Raw genomic sequence first — 20,337 nt, 5'->3', positions numbered from 1 at the left:
TTCTCTGTTGCAATTTGCTTCTATGGTTTCCCTTGGTAACTTATGCCATATGTTCCCTTTTGACCACGCAGCATATCTTTTGGAATTCTCAGTTACAGCTTTTAATTTCCAATCTTTCCCAGGTTTAGATAACATCCGCCTCTCTGACTCTCCAAAGGGAACTGCTCATTTCACTTTAACAGGTCCTTTCAAATTTGCAAGCAGAACATTTCCTCAGTCACACACACCACAACATCTAGCTAGGGCATAGCATAGGTGAAAAGGACTGATCTCCATTTGTTCAGTTTGTTCTCAACTCCTAGAGCCACTCCCATAGTCATTTCTATTCCCTGCACAGGTTCTGTGCCTCGGTGTAACAAAGGCAAGCCTAGAGAAGGGAGAGAGGAAAAAGGTGCTGATGTGGCATCCCAGCAGCTGCTGAATACAAGAATTAGCTTTGTCACTCAAAGCATATTGGTTTTGCTGCTTTGCATGTACAAAGTGGTGTAAGAGACTGCTTGCTTCCATGCAACATGTGCTATATGAACCATAAGTAGGATAAATCCTGCTTCAAGTAGTCAGCCTAGAGAATCAACATGCCCTGCCTGCTTGGTGAAGATGGTTTTCAAATGGAGGCAGAATGGAGACGAAACTGGACTATTTAAGTGCCCAAAGAGAACAGCCTCTGCTGTGTTTCACAACACTTTCCCATATCACCAACCAGCTCAACTCCTTCATTTGCACAATAAGCATGTTTAGAGGCTAGAAACAGGCCTCTTTCAATGTCAACAATTTATTCACAGCACAAGTTATCAAGCCTGCGGTCCTTTGTGAAGCAGTGGAGACTACTTATGTGAACTCCTCTGGTTTTCTATAGATGAGGGACAAATCAGCCACTTAAAAGCATAGCAGCAAAGACATACTTAGTAGACTGCTTGCGAGCACGGGGCATGGGATATAACAGTTCATATCTGCTGTCCCATTCTGTGCATATTAGTCATAAATTCAGTTAGTGTTCCTCAAAATTCTTCCCTGGGCTTTGTTCCCAAGGTCTGAGTTAAGCAAGACATTTCCACATGTGAAGAGTCCCACCAGCTTCTTTTAAATGACATGCATACTTCTATGTCTAATTGTACTATCAGTAGTTGAAGATCAGACTTGGTCTGTAAAGAATGGAGGCAGTGAACCTATATATTTGTTTTCAGATGAGACCAAACAAAGTCCTTGTTCCAGACTGAACTGCATCATTTGAGTCTAGAAAACAAATTTTGTAATTAATGCATTTCTTTTCACTGCTCATTTCTCCCAGCTGTTTTGATAAGTAAATGATCTACTGTTGCATCTTATTAACCACATTCCAAAGCATTGTCACTTCAGTGCCTATCTGCAGTAGTCCCATATGAAACGTGACCATGCCCCAGGCAAGCACTTCCATTTTAGGTATGGAAATACGCTTAAGAGAGGCTGTTTTTTCAAAACGTGTTTTGGAGGGGGAAAGAATGATGAACACGGATGTGAGGGAGGGTTGTTGGTTTCCTAATTTCTTCTTTCAAACAGTAAATAATTGAGGAACTATGTGGCACCTTACAATGTCTTATGGAAGGAATTTAATGTGTACATTATTCATGGCCTCAAGCTGCATTCACTGAGCTATCTCTTCCTTTTGAATGATTCATCTATTATAGTATTATTGCTAAAATGGATGTTCAACATTTACAGATGGCAAATTTATTAAGTTATACCACCACCACCACCTTTCCCTCCAGATCACAGGACAAAGGAAGAACTGCTCACTGGAGAAAGCAGTTACTAAGCTGCAGAATTCATTCTCTCTCTCACTCACACATGCACACATGCATCTTGCCTCCCTTTACTCATACAAAAGCAATTGTTCGTTATAGGTAGGAGGAAAAATATTCCTTTGTGCATACCTGTTGGTGTTATACTCTAAACCCCCAACTTCCTTGCTTGCCTGCAAAAGATCTAGAATTCCTGCTGAACTTCCACTCTCTTTCTTTACTTTGGAATTACGCCCTGGCTTTGCCTCTGTGTCAATGTGAAGCAAATCTTCATCGGATGAATCATCACTCTGCAAAAGCAAGGAAAAGAGTCAAAAAACTGACTAAGTTATCCAGAACAACACAATAGTTTTTGCAGCCTACTGTTCTCTCAGAGATGCAGAGCTAGCCTCTTTAATTTGCTGTTTTAAAAAAACAAAGGGCGGGGGGGGGGAGGGAAGAAATGGAAAAAAAGGCCATCAGGTACACAGCAGAAATCAGTTTCCCTGCAGTCTGTAGGCACATCAGGTTTTCCTGTCCCCCTCCAACCACAGAAAAGCAGCTTTAAGATCTGATTCTTTGCACAGAATCCTTCCCCAGCCACTCCTACTGCTCTTGAGATCATGACCCCATAGCAAAAGAAATAAATATGCAGTCATATCTCTGTTGACCCAGACAAGCATTAGAGCTCAGGTCTGCATCTTGCTAGACTCTTAACTTAGTCAACTTGGAGACAGATCCACTCTAGCACTCTTGCTGCAAGAGGACAGGAACATCTGACAGAGAAATTGGATAGGCACATATAAACAAAAACATGTGAAAACGCTGAAGCGTTTCTGCTTCATCCGACTATCTCCCTGGAGCTACTATCTTTATGCACTGCAGTCTGAAGTATAGTGGAACCATTTTTTTTCCCCATTCCTACCCTGCTTTCAGGCTTCTGAAGTCCTAGCAATTATTGCTTAGACTGTCAATTACTGCTCAGTGCAGGAACTGGTCCCTTTCCTTAAAATTCTGTTCAAAKGGTATCAGTATGCTTTGCACTGTTCTCTGTGCACTGTTCTCCAGACTTTAACTACTGACTGAGGCAAGAAGCTCTGCACATGCTCTTGAATATACCTGAGCCAAACCAGGATGACACAGATTGCTTAGCTCTTAGGGTCAAACGTTTTAGGTACCTGCACTTCTGTGTCAAAAATCTGTTTTGCTTTTTATGACCAACTCAGATACTGAAAACATTGATTTATATAAACCACAGCTGAGCAACACATTTTAGCATGTTTAATTTCCAGTACTAAGCTTCAACGCTAYGGCAAATAAGAGCTAAGAGCAAAATTAAGCCTGTGTTTTTAAGCTTCTTAGAGATAAGCTATCAACAGGCACAGTAACACCACAAAGGCTCTTCTAGTGCTTTAAGTAAGGGACATGTGTAAGCATCATGCTGAATCAAGGGCATTCTAGATGTGAGCCCATAATACGCAGAGGAGGACTCTGCTAAGTGCTAGCAAATAAAGCCTTTAATTGCTATATAACAGRTATTAAGGGCTTCTAGTAACATGAAACTCCAAATAATGTGACTTCAGTTTTTATCAGTATTGTTCTGAGTTTCATCAGTCAACCACAAAAATGTAAATTTTTAATGGTCAGTGTTGAAGGCACATGGAAAGGTGTGGGACAGAGACACTGGGATCATGGCCTGGGAGAGACCCCYTGTGCCTGTCAGCAATGTAACATCAAGGCAGGCATGACAGAAAGCGCCTTCTGACCTTTCCCAACCATTCTTACACTTTGCTCCTGTTCTTGTGTTGTTGTACAACTGTCACGGTCCCTGCACATACTTCCCACCAGGCTTGATCATGTACAAGTAGTTCACGCCACAGTACAAAATTATGGTTAACTGTTGCAGTATTTGAATGCCATCTGTTCTGGGCAGGTTGCGACTGCAGAATGGAGAGGATGTGACAGCAGTCTGTACAAARTCTTTGCTACTGGCATTTACAGTACTGCACTGTCACCTTATTTGGGTAGGATGAAGACATTTCAAATTTGTGATTGAAATTCACTGGTGACTACACTGGGGGTGACTGGGTGACTGCACATCTACCATTAAGCAAGGCTTAACAGATCTGGAATAGCATTTGCCAGGCACTTTTCAGATAAGGCCCCACATACTGCAATGGGTGCTTGTTTATGATAGGTAAAAACAAAACAAAACAAAACAAAACAAATATACCTTATATGATACCGACTCCACCTTTGGCTTCTTAACAGGAGTATGCTGCAGAGTGTCTTTTTTACTTGATAAAACTGAGGGGAAAAAAAAAAAAAATCAAAGTAATGGAAAGAGTCCCCTTTCTCTTCCAAAACCAGTGCTCTTAAGCTGCAAGTTCAGAAGCAACCTAAATACACTTATATTCAACTGACAAGTAAAACACATTTTTCTTTAGTGTATATTATATAATGTAAAAACTAGTTTTGGATAACCAACACGTGACTTAGTGTACAGATACAGACAAAATAGGAAATATTCTTACAGGGCAGTTCTCTTTTTGTAGTGTTTTTCTTTCTTCTGATTGGAAACTCATCAATTTTTAGTTCACCATCATCTGACACATATTCATACTCATCTCTCACAGGTTTTGCTTTATCTTCTTTAAAATTCTGCAGGGACCCAAACACACTAGTATTCAGCTGGGTTTTGACTCCCTTGGAACTACAAAAAGAAAAAAAAGTTACAAATCAGAAATTATACTCTTTCTCAGTGGAAAACATTTTGAGACTAGACAGAAAGACACGCAGTATCTTTCTTTACGCAGAAATCTCAGTCAATTGAACACTTTCAGAAATGTCACAGCAATTCAAATCATTTTATAAACATACTTCTCTACCTACCATTTGTATCTYAAAATATGATGTAGACTAGAGTAGCTCTACACTATCGTATTTAAAATTGTCTCAAAGTATAACACAGTATATGTAATGCACACACAACATGGAATTCTGGCATGCAGATGTTATTTAACAGTTTCTTAAAAATGTTCCCCGAACAACATCTGCACAAAAATAATATATACAAAATAGGAAAACTCAAACTAGTAAGAACACAAATTGCAAAAAATTAGATGCAGCCTGTATATGAAAGGCATTATTCTCAAGCAAACTCCTAGCCTCAAATATAAATCATTGCAGTTATGGCCAGAAAAGCTGGATTCTAGGTAAAATCAAGTTCTAGAGGGAAGAACTTTCTGGATAAGTACATTTTTCTTTTTACTTTGACAGAAATGCAGATTTTCACCTTCTTGTCTAAAAAACAATCACAAGACTTTTTAATCTGTCTTTTTAGTTGATGAGCATTATCATATTTTTACTTACCCAAGCAGCTTCTTATTAGAGAAAGAAAATGTAAATTTATTGTCTTTATTTCCTGATAAAGGTGTCTTTTCCAATTTGTGTTCCTCTTCCATTTTCAGTAGTGAATCAGGTTTACTGTTCTGAAAAAAAAAAAAAAAAAAAAAAAAAAAAGGAAAGAAAAAAGAAAAACATGAATACAATAAAGTAAGGCAAAGGTATTTCAGATTCCCATGTGACCTCAAGCACTTACCTCTAAACAGCTGACATACAGAGACTCTACTGGTCTATATACAGAGAAAAAGGTACCCTCCAAATGTGGTAAGTAATTGAGGTAGAGGTTTGTATTCTCAGACTACCTGAGTGCCAGTTCTGGATTTGTCCCCATTCAAGAAGCACTTCAGCACCAGTTTAACTTTAAGCAGTACCTCATGCCAAATTTAAGTATTGGTCTCTTAAATTGGTACAGACCTAAATAAAATACTAAACAACCATTTGAGTGAATTAGCACACAGGATAAGTATGCTGCTGATCAACGTTGCACYTCTGCGGCTAAGGGCAAAGTCAACCACTATGCCTGTGATCTCGCAAATGTGACTGTATTTACATGTCCAAACCCTGCTTCCTTCATTTATACTTTCAGAGGAGCTTGAATTATAAATTTAATAATTTTGATATCAAAATCATTCAGTGCAAAGGAAGTCGTCAATTATTTTTTAAGCATTACCCTAAAATTTTCCTAAGCTGTATCAGCTGGGTTATTAATTGGTACGTATTGATCTAATCACATTAATTGTGACTGTTTTTAATCACAAAAAATTTAGATCTCTGTGTTGAGGAGGGAAAGTCAGGATTCTTATTAGTTTTCTCTGTAAAAATAAATATGTGTTTTGGTTTTAGGGAATTTGTTTTCAAATATAGGCAAAATCCAGAGCAGCAGCTATTTCTGTGGGAAAGCTAAGTGTCACTTTGTTCTAAATGGAACTTGGAGGAAAACTGTTTTATTCCAGGGATCAGTTTTACTAACCTTACATTAGCTCTCCAGGGAGGTAAGCTTTTAGTTCATATGACATGATTCAGATTTCATTAACTCTATTTTTACACTATCATTATTTATTGATTTCCTTGGAACTACTCCAGATTTAAAGTAGTGTAACTAGGTAAATATTAGGACTACAAACCAGATCACCACTGAAAAATGTCATTCCTAACTCTGTTCCCAGTGGCTTCACTAGGATGAGGATGGACAATTCTGCAAATGCTTTTAAAAAAAAACAGAAAAAAAAAGTCACACTTCATTTATCAACAATATTTGCTTATTTTCTGCTCATTTTTTTTCTTGGGGAGCTGAAAATCAGTGGATTGTACTCTGTGCTTAGCTAGACCCATGAACATTTCTCCATCCTTAAACTATCTCTATGTGGCATAGTTAGCAGCAGAATTTAACAGCAGACTTTACCTTATATTTCCATTTGGCTTCTGTTTTGCTTTTATTTTGCTCTCGAATTTCAAACTTCTCCACCTCATTCTGCTTACTAGCAGCTTCCTTACTGGGAACACTTAAAACATTCTTTGAGGCCTGCAAGAGAAAAAAGTCAGCATGTACTGTTAATGAGGAAGGAGCGCTGGCATGTTACCAACATTTTACAGAAATATATCTGCTTTATCCAGAATATAGCATGACATTTTTTGAAAACTACTCTTCTGACTCATTCTTTTTGACCCCACATATGAAATTCAATCAAACATTGCTGCTTCAGAGATGCAGAAAATGCATTTCTCTTTGTCATATCTCCTTGTCATAACATACAAAGTTCCTGTATAAACACGGTCATCTCCCTGCGTATTGCTCTATGATGGGTTTCACAAACTGCATATAAACTGCTAAGAAATTCAGGTGCTTTTTAGAAAAGTTGTATGGATACTTCTTAACAAACTGTGTACATTAGATTACTCCGTCAGTATGTCAATGAAATCCTGACTCTGTTGCGAACAGTGGCAAAATTCACACTGAATTAAAGTCAAAATGACACAAGTCCTACCTGGGTAAAAATGGAAACAAAGTATTGTTTTACCTTCATTCAGTCATTCCAGAGCAGAATCTCACTCGAATAAGATGCCTCAGAAATGAATTCCTTCATCTTGTCTCTGATAACTGATTACGGAAATGCACACAAGAGTGCTAATAACACTTAAAGTATGAAAACAATAGTCTAAGAGCAACAGAAGTCCATTTGAAGAAAATTTCTTTTAATTTTCACCTCACCTTGTTTTGGAGAGGAAACTGGCAGTAGTTTGCCAAACTCAGCTGGAATCAATAGGTTTCCTAGAGGCCCCATATTTAATCAGTAACCACACACACAGTCAAATCAAAATGAAACAGGTTTAAAAATAAAAAAAAATAAAAATAAAAAAATAAAAATAAATAAATAAATAAATAAAAACAAGCTAGTAGTTACAAAACTCTCCTCTACTTCAGTGGACCCACAGTTGCACACTGTGTTGTTTCCTTTTTCTTTCCACAAGACCTAAAGAGAGACTTTATCCCCACTCTGGTGAGATAACAGGGAGAGGTTAAAACATGACCCACCTTGCCCTTCTTTGGTGTCTCTATCTTTGTCAAAGCCTCCTTTGTGTGTGCCTCTAGCAGGTCAAGATTTGGGATGGCTGGCGGTGGGCTCTCTTTTGCCTTCTTTCCTTTTTTCTTTCCTTCTCCCTTGACTTTCGGCGTTTTGGGAGGCTTGGGGGGTTTAGGTGGCTTGGGAGGTTTGGGGGGTTTGGATGGCTTAAGTTGTTTGGGAGTTTTCACAGTTTTTGGAGTCTTTTTTTTGGGGACTTTTTCTACTGGTGGGGGTGGAGGTGTCACTTGGACGGGTGATGGTGCCTCCTCCTTCTCCACAGGACAAATCTCCTCGGTGTTTGTGTTGGCACTCGTGTCTGCTTTGCTGGCTTTCGAAGCATTCTGTAATTCAGCAGAAGACGGGAAGGCATTCAGACCCCTCTGTCTCACACTCAGATATTCTACAGCACCCTACTTCAGTGTGGAAATAAACCCAAACATCCCACCTTCAGTACAGGAGTAACTCTGCATTTAGGCACCAGGCTGGCCAGGGAATGAAGAACATGCAGCAACATGTTGCAGTTATGCTCTGCTTACCACTAATTTCTCCCCATCCTCAATTGCTCCTGCACAAATCCGACCTCTGTAAGGAACTTAAATGTTATCAGGTTATATCATCAGGTAGGACTGTCAAATGGACTGCCCTTGGTGCTAGATTAATTTTGGCGCTACACAAAAACGTTCTCACTAGGTGGCTCTCATCCCAGAGATTTTATAGACTACAGCTATGTCAACGCTGTAGGGCATGGGTGACACAGTCAGAAATACCCAGTCTCGTTTAACACTATCCAACCCAGCATACAGTTGGCTGGCCTATTTTCTCTGCATGTGTCTCTGGAGTCGTGTTTGGGGAGAGGATCTGCTGTAGTGCGCCTGGGGCCACAAGAGCCTTGGAGTGGCCTGTGCTGTGCTCTTTGAGGCCTCACTCTGTGCCACAGCTATGCTGATAGCTTATCTAGCTGGATTGCAAGGTTGATCTGTTCCAGGCATGTATTAGCCTAACCCTGAGACCCTTGAGGTTCCACTCAGATAATATTAAGTAAAGGATGAACTTTTTTTTTTTTTTTTTTGAAACAAATCCCATTCTTTTCAGGAACCCCACACCAACAGACCATCATGAGTCACTGGTACACAGTGACTAATATGCATCATTTCCACACAGGGCAGCTCTGCCCCATGCTACCCAGCAGCCCCACATCTCCTGGAAGAGCAGCCTTTGTGCTCTGACCAAAAGAAATGTCTCTTTCACAACAGGCTATTTCACTTGCTCTCTCTTTTTATTCTGGTCCTGTTCTATTGCAATAAAGTAAAGAATATGTTGGAAGCTGGAGTGGACAAAAGTTCCCCCTCCACAGAGGAATCCTCAAGTGACCCAATATTTGCTCATAGCACCTGGCTGGCTCGTTCAGCTCCTCTAAAGACGGCTAACCCAGCACAGATCACACTTTCAAGMTGCTTTTATGGCTGTTAGAGAACAACTGATTCTAAAGGTTTGCAAKAACAGCTTGGAAGTGAATTTAGACAAGACACGGCCTTTCAACGGYGATGTTATTAACCATTGGAATGAGGCTTGTGGTGATTTCTTTAACATTAGAAATTTTAAAGCCAAAATAGGAAGATTCCATATGAGATACGCTCAACTGCAAAAGAGAATTAAATCCAGGAAGTCCTAGGGGCTGTGGTATACAGAAAGTTGAACAAAGTGATCATAATTGTGCCTTCTGGCTTTAAAAATAATTTATAATTATAGAAGCATTTGGCAGGGGAAAGGTCTCTTAATTAAAAGGTCTCCTAAAAATTACAAAAAAGAATTGGGAACCCCAGAAGCTTACACAGTGCTATTTCCTACCAAACTGAATAGAAAGAGTCAGTACTGTTATTTGTATAATAAAAACATTTGATTTTCCTAAAATAYTTTATTTGCAGGATGACATTTGTCCAGGTAGGAGGCAACAGCCAATCAAACAACAAGCCATACTCTATATGCAGAGAAGTCACGTTGTGTCCAAGATACAAACACTAAACAAGTATATGTAAAGAGTCCATACTTGCATAGTTTGGGCTGTAGATTTTTGTTCAAGACATCCCATACAAACAGATGTATAAAAGCAATGGTCTTTTGTTTAAAATGGTAATCAGTTTGAATACAACCTATTTCAAGTTAATTCAGATGCGATAAATGCAATAGAATCATGTTTCATGCCCCCAGCTAAAATAAGCAGTAAAATAGCTGCTCAATTAACAGTGTCTGACTAATTAAAAAGAAATTATTTTCTGTTTAACTTGCCATTCAGAAAATGTATCGTATACATCAAAGAGGATAAAGGATGATAGAGATTTCAGTTTCAAAGTCTTTGGCTACAGCAGAAAAGGACTGGAATGCAACACAGTGTCTTCCCAAAACATGATTGAGCTAGTCATTGTCATCTTTCACTGTCACACACAGGCACTAAGTGCAATTCAATACTGCACTTATTGGGCGATATCTCCATGCAACCTCTTTATTTATAGTTATTATCATGTTTGCTATAACAACTCTGCCTAGAAACCAGCCAAGAGCTAGGCTTCCTGTTGGGACACTGAACAGAATGATCGACAGACCCAAGCTCAGACAATAAACAATGTCATAGAAAAGACTGATGAACAAGAGTCACAGTGAGAGTGATCAAGAGGGCTGCAATAGCATTCTTTGAGTTCTACAGTATTTCGGGGTAGGGATTAGCTAAAGGGAAAGCTAATGTAAGGATGCAGGGGGAGTGTGGCCACTCCAGCTACAAAAAAGTGTGAGAAAAAGGAGGTAGGGCAGGCAGAGGGCAAACAGGAGCCCAGAACATGTGGCCAGTCAACCACAGACAAGTCCTGAGCAGTAACCCTACCCTACTGCTAAATCTCACAAGAGYTCTGTTAGGAACAGAGTGAAAAAAAAGATTCATTTATTTCAAGCCTTCCATTTTATAGCATATTAAAAATGCATAAGATAGTTAAAATTATGAAAAGAGCACAAACCTCACTTAATCTTATTTCTTTGGCAAGATCCTTGATAAGTTGTGCTGGTTTGAAGTTTTCTGGTAGTTCATCTTCATGTTCTGCTAAAGCCTAAAAAAGAACAGAGCCAGGGTGTTTCTGTGCATGTTTTTTGCAAAAATACAAAAAGACTTACTAAGTGACACATCAGTATTTACCCTATGTGCTCAAATCAATACTGACTACATCAGTAGTCCAGATAAGGAAACAATATACTTTACCCCTCTTTTGGGTGTTTTGCTGCTCCCTCAGGACAACTACTTATACAAAGTCAATAACGTTTTTTTCAGATATTATCATGTTTTTGCAACTGTAACATTACTCTGCTTACCCCCTTTTATGAGATTCTGTGAGAAATTTATTCTGTACATCTGCGAGGAGGGACTGTCTCAAGATAGAGTCTTCAATGAGTATAATAGGCACTAGCCATATCAGCAGAGGGGTTTGAGAGCTCTCCGGCAGGACTAGCAACATTTGCATTTGCATGCCACACTATAATATTTAAAGTTTAAGGTTATCCAACTGCCAACACAGCCTGACTTCCTTTGACTCAGTATTTAACAGCTGCTTAGCAGGTAGGAGAATAACAGGGTGACATGGAGAGAGCAGCTTCCAATATAGTTGTTTTTTCATGACATAACAGTCCTATTGTGATAACTCTACTATAGGAAAACAGGGTACAGTTCTGAGTCCAGGCTCAAGCGCCACCTTTTTGCTGTAGGCAGCAGTCAAGTCCCTAACCACATTTAAATCTGCGACAACCACCTAACTGGCCTAAACTGTGCACGTAACATTGTGAACTCAGCTGCTTATTTCTTCTTAAAACATTTGAAAAATCCTATAGCTGCACAGCTCTTGTTGTATATTGAAATGCTTCAGCTATGCTGTGATGTGTCTGAAAATTCAGCAACTCAACTTAGGGAAGGGAATAAGCAAATTGGCAAGCAAATTAATTTCATATGTGCAATTATGAAATGGTTGCATCTGACACATCATTACTCAGCAGTCCACAAAAAGATGCTGACTGGTATTTTACCACACTATTGTAAGTTACGCTTATAATAGCAGCTTGGATCCACACAGAACATTTTTGATGCTATGTGGTATGACCTACATATAACCACCCTACTGCACATATTCTTCTCAGAATATACTTATAACCCACATCAATCGTTCATGAATCCTTTACAAGGGATCTAGAAATGGAAAAGTTATCCAAACAGTGAAATTTAAATCCATAAAATCCTTATATATTTGTTTAATAATTGCACTTTACACTACCTGCACTGACAGAAACGACAGCTGCTATGTATATATCTTTCTGATTACGATTCTTATCATTCTTCAGGAATCTGGACCTTTTAAAAATCATAAAATCCAAAGGGACCAAAAATTTRCAGTAGATGCACCTTTTTTCCCTGGTGATTTCTCCTCCTTCTCATCCTGGTTAAATGGGAATAGAATGTGTACAGCTTTCAGCTGACTGCAGGAAAAACTTGCATTTCAGAAATCTCTGCTGGTGGGAAGAGCCTCCCTGACAGGACCATTTTGTAAGAGCTGTTTGAAAAGCATTTTATCTTCAGCATGAATTTCACATTCGCTACAGCCCATCACATACCCTTCAGCTGACTACATTGACTCTTTTAGGGTAGAATGAAACACTATCAGAGTGGTCTCTATCTCAATGACTGACAAATCTAACAAATACAATGTTAAAGCAGAGTTTTTTCCTACCTGCTTTTTAGTCCATGACCTGAAAGCACCATTGAGAATTTTTGCTCCTTGGAGTAAATGAGCAGGAGGCTGTTGCCCAGCTTTATGCAAACCTAAGTACAGGAAAAGACAGTGTATTCAAACATTGGAAGATACAGTTGTTTTACATAAATTCTTTAATTTGAAGAAGATTAACTGTGCTCGTTGAAAGGTGATCACCACAAAGGAACCTCTGTTATAACTTGATGGTAATAATGTGAATATTTACTGTGTTATAAATCTAATTCAGCCTTTCTACACTGYGTTCCTGTAAGTTATGTCTACATTGGAAATCATACAAGTTCCTTTATTGCTCACGTATTCAAACTAGCTTCCATGTCCATACATCCCAAACTCAGGGAATAAAAAGGCACTGTYAATGGTTCTTTCCTTCTGCCTAAAAAAAGGCAAGTATCAATATGTGGGAACAATGGTTATACTGAGCAAACTGTTCCACTTCTCCTTTGTGAGTAAAAGCTTATCTAAACTTTTCTGCTTTTTAACATTTTTCTTCAGAGTTGGTCACAAGGGGGCCCCCCTTCCAGGCTACACTCAGAGGAGTCCATAACCTTACTTATTAATTAGGTGCATTTTACTTGTTATAAAATAACCTGAGAGGTTTCTCCATAAAAGTCCTGTAACAAGAAATAGAGAAAAAAAGCAAACCAAGCCTGCATCTTTAAAAAATATACACACGTGAACGCTTGGATCAGCTCTGAAAGGATCTGATTTAGAAGATCTTGAGTTTCASAGAGAACTTTGTTTTAATTCTTGGTACTCCTGCTGGCCATGTCACTGATGTTTATGTGAACCCATGTACATATGACTGGCCTATGTATTTCTACCAAAATCAGCAGAATTATGACTAAAGGAAATACTACTCAATATGCCTTGGGCTAACACATTGTATAGGACATTAGGTTAAAAATAGGGAACGAATCCAAACTGAACTTGCCCTACCAAGCCTAAATAGTTGGTCACAACATTATTTGTTTCTGAGGTAACTTAAATACATTTTATAACACAGATTAAACCTACACTTGGCCATAGGTAAGAAGGACAGTTAAGGTCCTTACTAGAGTAAGATGGCATATAGCYTATGATTCAGGCAATAGTTTGACCAGACTGTCACGTCCTGTCACACCATAGCAGTATGGCAGACAGACTCTATTTCAAGAAACACTTCTTAAACTTCCCAGCTACATTTCTCCTGGCTGATGCGTTAAAAGTAAAATTTTCAAACACTAACAATAATGATTTTGGCCTCTGTCCATCTTCTATGTGACATATCAGCAAGAATTAAAAGTAACCATTTTCATGTCCCCAGAGCTAAGCAAACAAGGCAGGCAAATAAATAAATAAAAATAAAGCCATTTTACCTTTGAATGTCTCTAGTAGATGCTTTCCCGTATACCAACATGCAGTTTCAAAGTTTGGAAACTGGGTCAGGCTGACAATTTTCAACCGTCTTTCTACTTCATAAGCCCTGCAATACAAAGCAAAATAAACTTAGCAGGTCACAAGCACTTTGCACAGTGAAAAGCACTGATCATAAATACCTTAGAGGCTCGTTTTGCAGTGCTTCACTTCTTTGTGCTGCTTACCAAGTATTCTGGCATCAGACCAAAAGTGTAACATAAAACAACACTAGTAAGGAACTGTAAGATACAGATGTAAGATAGTTTTATTGCACTCTTTGTCCAGCAACAGTAAAGAACTACTTCAACTGCTTACACTGGGCAAAGAGGACAGCTGAGCAGATGAAGACTTATTTAGGTGAATAGCATGTTCTAAGATAGATAGATGTCCTGACAGTTTTTAACTGCTCTTCCTTTGGGATTTGGCCACATCAAGCCAAACACTCAYATGTCCTTCCAGTTTGCGCTGTGTAAGTGTAAGTGCTGCCTCAGAATACTTCAGCATGGCAGGATGCAGCCAAAGGGGAAAAACATGGGTACATTTTCCAAAAGTGCCCAATAGGGCTACACCAAAAACATGACTGCAAATGTCAGCTAATTATTAGGCAAGAGGATGGCCAATTTATTAAAAATTGAACCTCAACCTAACTTTAAGTTTTGGAGACAGATTACCTCATCTGCATTTCAACACTTAGACTATGTAGAAAATGTCCTGCGAAAGCTAGGCAGTCTACAGGCGTTAGAGTTGCATAAATCCAACCTAAAACAGAAAGAGAAGAGTCTTGAGAATAAAAATTGGAATTATAATAACAATTTTTTTTTCACAACAAGATGTTCGCATCTCAGTTAGTAACTTCCTAGATACCACCAGGCTCCTCAGTCCAATTCATCACTAGCACTGCATACACTTAAAACAAGGTTGAATTTGTCCCCTTGTTTATTCTGCACAATAAAGACATAGTCCAGAAAGGTGCTAAGCACCTTCATCTCCCAGTTTCAGGACTACCTTCAAGTGTGGCAAGATCAAATAGACAGAAAGTTAAGGTGACATATTGCTCACAATGCYGTTGATTTCTTGTAAAAGGCCACAGCAACAGCACTAATATAATGGTAGCTGCYTTCACATCATTATAAAGATCTGTGACACCTCTTGACACTGACTTTACTGTAATGCTAGGAACAAGTGTTTTCCAAATATTTACTTTCATAAGAAAAATCTACTTAAATTGGTGAATATCTGTAAATTRTTCAGTGTTTATTCCACCATCTGCTTCACATATGGTCATCAGAGAAACACCCACTTTCCACTTTTTATGGTCAAAGCAATATTMAGATGTGTAATTGTTCTGTGTAAGAATACAGTCACACAGCAAAATGGCGCTACTACAGGCTTCCTCTAATATACCACTGCTGTTAATAATTATTTGTGCTTCCTGGAAGCCTCAACTCAGATTAAGAATCCAGCAGGCAGTGTATTGTTTAAAGGCACATAGAGGGAGGAAACAYCCCTGTCTCAAAGAGACTTCAGTTTAAATAAATGAAGGGGAGTGATGGAAATAGAAATGCAAATGAGGAAATAATTGACTAAGATCACAGTAAGGTGAGGGACAAGAGGCATGAGAAGAACTCAGTTCACCTAAAACTCTGCTTTCTAATAATCAACTCCCTATCTGCATGAAGTTCCTCCCAGGAGCTGAGAAAAACAAAATCCATCCTCTCTAAGCTTCAGTGACAGTTTGAATCTCTCAAGTAACACAAATGAGTCTGCGACAGCCATGTCTTCAGCCTTATGTGAAACAATAATGCACATTCAGGTGGGCACCTATAGTACCTTAGTGTCATAGAAAATCAATGACTGTGAAAGGATTTTGTGGGGGTCACAGCAAGGAAGTAATTCAACATGAGCTTTCTGTTGGATGCTGTGGCAAAAAGTACCATTGTCATGCTTGGACATATAAAGACTGAACTTGTGAGTTACTTCAACCCAGCTAGATGAAGAGTGGAACACTCTATTAATTGTATTTTTAAAGGCGGACGAAATATTGAGAGAAAACAGAAAAAAGTTTTGAATTTTTCTTAAGCATATGAAATGAAACTTCCACTGAGAATTAGACTTTGTCAGAGAAAGAGCACGTGGTCAAATCATATTCTTTCAGTAGCTTAGAGATGCCATTTCAGTATTTCTGAAACAAACAAAAACCTCACCTTTAACAGCCTACTCACCTGATGGAATGAAGAGTGTCTGTCCTTGTTTAACTGTGCATTTGTAACATTTATCTACTTGGTCTGCAAAAAACATTTCACTGTGGTTTGCTGCCGATTGCCAGCGTTCATAAAGAGAAATATTTGCAGAGGCTGGTTTGATAAGATAAAATATTTTTTCTCCCTGAATTAGAAGAGATGCAATTAGCAACAAGCAGCCAAATCAAGTAACACTGCACTGGCACAGATAAACATACAAACACAAAAAATACCCACACATMTATCAGTAAATGTAGAGCATTACATATTTTAACGTTATTTGAATAAAATTTGCTAGTGAGTTTTGTATAAAACTATGGAAATAGTTAATTTACTAGCTGATCATGCTTGCTTAGATTTGTGGGACAGATGTCTACAGTGTTAAATTTCATTACCCTGCAATTGCAGGGCTTAACATCTGCCAGGTCTTAAAAAGGTGTGTGTGTGTGGAAGGCACTGAAGAAATACTAATATTCTAATATAGTGAGAATCCACAGACAACTTCACATGCCAAGATGCTTCTTTGCTCAGCAGAAACTAGCACAGCTGAGCCTGTACCCACAACCTACAACCTATACCTGCAAMACTTGAGGCTCTACATATTTCTCCTGGCTACAATTGGATCTTGAGGGAAAATACTGAGAAGAGATCTGAATCTCCGAGAGAATTTTAGGAAGGTCTTAGGATATAAACTTTAGTAAATTACTAGATATACTGCAAAAGCATGAATCCTCACCTTCAGCACATGGTACCATGCAGATGCTCCTCCAGAATCTATGTGGAAATCTGTATAGCTGTCCTTCACACAGATCAGACAGTACTTGGTAACTTTTGGTTTAGCCAGAAGCGCATCATCAGGCCAATAGTTTTCCACCCACGATAACTTCTTAACTATATCTGGAGGTTCTACAAAACTGGACATCCTTTACAGAGAGAATTAAAAACAAATATGCAGCTTTTTTAAAAAGAATGCAATAAGCTTGACACAATGAAAAATGGAGTCAGATTCTAATATCCATATGGCAATCTTAAGTAACTCCATAAGCATCAGTGGAATTGCTCTTCACTTAGACTGCAGCAATACAGAAAAATTGTGAAAATTTTTCACATAGAAATGAAACTTTTTGTTAAGGATGATGATTTGGCAATCATCCATTAATTTACCTCAGTAGCAATATTTACGACAAAATATTTGCTGTTTGTATTTTTCCAGTTCCTATCTAGTGCTATGTGGGCTCAGTCACCAATAGTACTGTACTACAGCTGCTTTTCCAAGCACCTTCAGAAGAACAATTGAAACGTGTGCATTCTTATAAAAATGGTTTGTTAARTATTAAAAATTTGCACATTAACCTGCAACCTTAGTATTTAAGACTTAAAAACTAAATAAGTCTTATCTGATGCTGACAATCACAGTCATCTTTTTTTAGACTGATTACATTCCATGAGAAACTCTTAAGGAAAAAACACTGTAATTTGGGTTGACCATYTCAATATATTCAAATCACAGCTAAGACAACGTACTGGCGTGATAAAAAGATAATAAAAGTGTTTCATCTCAAAATGAATAAATTTTATATTTAACTAGTCTGAAATTTGGACTAATACTTGCATGGAGTGAAGGTTTACTGCTAGAAACTTTAAAAACTGATTTCAGTGAGAGCATCTCCACATCAGTGTAAGATTAAATGCTCCCACGTGTCATTCATGCTCACTGTCAAATACTGATAACAATAGATCCATTTAAAAAGACAAGGAAAGATGAAGCAATGCACTCAATTAAAATGTCACTGTCTATGTTAAGAAAGAAAATATTTGCTAGTTAATGTCTAAATCAGCAGCATATGAGTGACAGCTCCAGCAGTCCTTAAGAACAAAAGACCTCCCATTATTCTGCAATAACAGCAGAAAGCTAAAAATTCTCTACTGAAAATACTGGTAATCTTTGAAGTCAGTAATTACTATAGAAGCTTCCTGTGGAAATGGTTGTAAACTACTAAAACACTAACTAAAATGCTAAAGGTTATGGCCTTAAAAAGAAATGAGCATGTTGTTATCCATCAGCCTTCTTTTTTAGACTAACTTAAGCCTAATGTTTTCTTGCTAAAGTAGAATGCTCCCCAAAACAACTGTTCTTCATTTTTATACAGACACACATCATTTTTTGTGTAGTGTTTGTATTAAGGAACTTTGTCCTGTAATACGTTTCCCTTCTAGAAGTACTAGTTATCCAGAAAGCCTACAAGAATTTTAAAAAGGATTCACATAGTTGCATGAAGTTCAGTACATTAAAGATGCATCTGCTCAGTTCAAGTGATAAATACAGATATATTTAAAGCATATTGCCAAAAGCAATCATTTTTATTCTCAGGTATTTTCAGTAGCTAATTGTCTTAAGCGAAGAATCCAATATAAAACATGAGGAAAATCTTCATGTATCCTATCACGGAGGATAGATTAAAATCCACACGGAAACTAGCTCATTGCATAACTGAGTCACCTTAGCTTCAAATTCAGAACTAATATGGATAGGAGTTTATACACACACAAACACAACAGCTTTCTGTTGTGCTATTACCATCACTCTAATTCTGAACTGTTGCCATACAGATTACAAATTAACTTATAAAACCACTTAAATTAAAATTTTTACAGATAGTATAGGATTAAAAATTATAATTACTCCAAATTTACTCTCACTAAACTGTCATTCAGTGACATGAGCCACACCTAGAGCCATACCTCATCTACTTACATGATCTCCATAACATTAAATGCAAATGGATTTCAATAAGCAATATATGATGCAATCGAAATCACCATTAGTTATTACCAGTGTGATATAAATAGCATGATCACTGATGTACAACGCATTTAAATAAGAGAATGCTCTGAGGAGATTACTATATTGAAAGATCAGCTGGGGAAGGGCTTTTGGTGCTTTACATCCATCAAAATTCCCATTTCATCCCATCACTAAAACATAAGGCCTCCTATATTCATGCTTTCCTATAAACTTATATACAATTCTATGATACCTCTGCGGTCATCCTGGTCCTTTTTCTTTGGTCTTATTAGTATTTGCCTTGTTGCACATAAATATCTAAAATTATACTAGAAACATCCTATGTTATCATTCACTATCAGGGCAGAGAGTTGATCTACTGCACTATCTAGCTGTCTCTCTTTAGCATATAGTTGTATTGAAGTAACTATACCTTTACTACTAGAGTTAATGTAAACCTGAGAGAACACCAGTGGAGAAGGAAGATGGTGTTCAAACTCCATCAGTCAAACCTGGTGAAGTATCCAGGCCATCGCGCAATGCAGCAAGTTGGACCATCTTACCTAGTGTCCGAGAACTCCAGGTTAGTCACATTGAGGACCCTTTTCCTGTTTGTACTGTAGTAGTAATCAACAAATTCCTTTAGTTTCATCTTGCAGTCTTTCTGTTTGGTGACATCAGTGACATCAACACTTCTCTCTGGTCCTAAAAATAAATTCAATGAAAAAGAGAGATAAAAGGGCAGCCTTATTTGGCCCATTTTATATAGTATGGCTAAGTTAACATTTTAACAAACACATCAGTATTTTTATTTTCTGACTCTGTGTGTGTGCGTGTATACGTACACAGGTGTATAGATAATATCTACATATCACTTCTATATTTATGCCCCAGGACATCTATTTCTATAGTTTTTATATCAAAAGGATTGATGATACTTTGAATCTATTAATTTCATTACAGATTTGTTTGGTGACAATTATATACAAATACTTAGATATCCACAAAGTGAGCCCTACCCCTACTATGCTGTAAAATTCCCATGATTCTAGATAGAGTGCAATACTGTACAGTATATCTTGTCAAAATGGTTTTTCAAAAATATCAATTTCATTATGCTCTGTTAAAGATTTTATTTATGAAATCATGGAAAGTTTGACCTTTTCTTATTTTACTTAAAATTACAACTATCCAAAATCCATCCGTTCTGTATTTGAATACAGAGAATAAGCTGCTAGTACTTACACATTTCCTCTGACAGCTTGGATACAACAGCAGCTTGGATACAAATGTCCAGAGTTAATACTAATGGTATTAGTCAATTAGATCAGTGGAATTTTATCTAGGGCATACCAGAGAAGCCATGGAGAAAGTTAGAGCCTGATGAAGAGT

The 20,337-nt window shown here is 37.9% G+C and overlaps 1 protein-coding gene across 3 annotated transcripts in view; it reads right to left on the bottom strand.

Annotated features, from left to right (window-relative positions):
- Positions 1-20,337, bottom strand: part of PHF2 (PHD finger protein 2) — a 98,568-nt gene that overhangs the window by 21,073 nt on the left and 57,158 nt on the right. For all 3 annotated transcript variants that reach the window (XR_014895527.1, XM_085302399.1, XM_085302400.1), the window contains exons 6-18: positions 19,509-19,650; positions 16,897-17,083; positions 16,143-16,305; positions 14,592-14,679; positions 13,881-13,987; positions 12,484-12,575; positions 10,732-10,821; positions 7,696-8,067; positions 6,565-6,684; positions 5,130-5,248; positions 4,292-4,470; positions 3,991-4,064; positions 1,911-2,068 (exon numbers count right to left, since the gene is read on the bottom strand). Coding sequence is in view for 2 of the 3 variants with exons in the window: in XM_085302399.1 (XP_085158525.1) it covers positions 1,911-2,068; positions 3,991-4,064; positions 4,292-4,470; positions 5,130-5,248; positions 6,565-6,684; positions 7,696-8,067; positions 10,732-10,821; positions 12,484-12,575; positions 13,881-13,987; positions 14,592-14,679; positions 16,143-16,305; positions 16,897-17,083; positions 19,509-19,650 (1,891 nt within the window). In the remaining variant the exon portion in view is untranslated. The remainder of the gene's footprint in view (positions 1-1,910; positions 2,069-3,990; positions 4,065-4,291; positions 4,471-5,129; positions 5,249-6,564; positions 6,685-7,695; positions 8,068-10,731; positions 10,822-12,483; positions 12,576-13,880; positions 13,988-14,591; positions 14,680-16,142; positions 16,306-16,896; positions 17,084-19,508; positions 19,651-20,337) is intronic.

The sequence above is a fragment of the Rhea americana genome, unplaced genomic scaffold (genome assembly GCF_003343005.1).
Source record: "Rhea americana isolate MKP2758 unplaced genomic scaffold, rheAme1 scaffold_19, whole genome shotgun sequence".
Taxonomy (NCBI): Eukaryota; Metazoa; Chordata; class Aves; order Rheiformes; family Rheidae; genus Rhea; species Rhea americana.
Note: the sequence above shows the minus strand (reverse complement) of the source record. Positions and strands in the feature narration are given on the sequence as shown.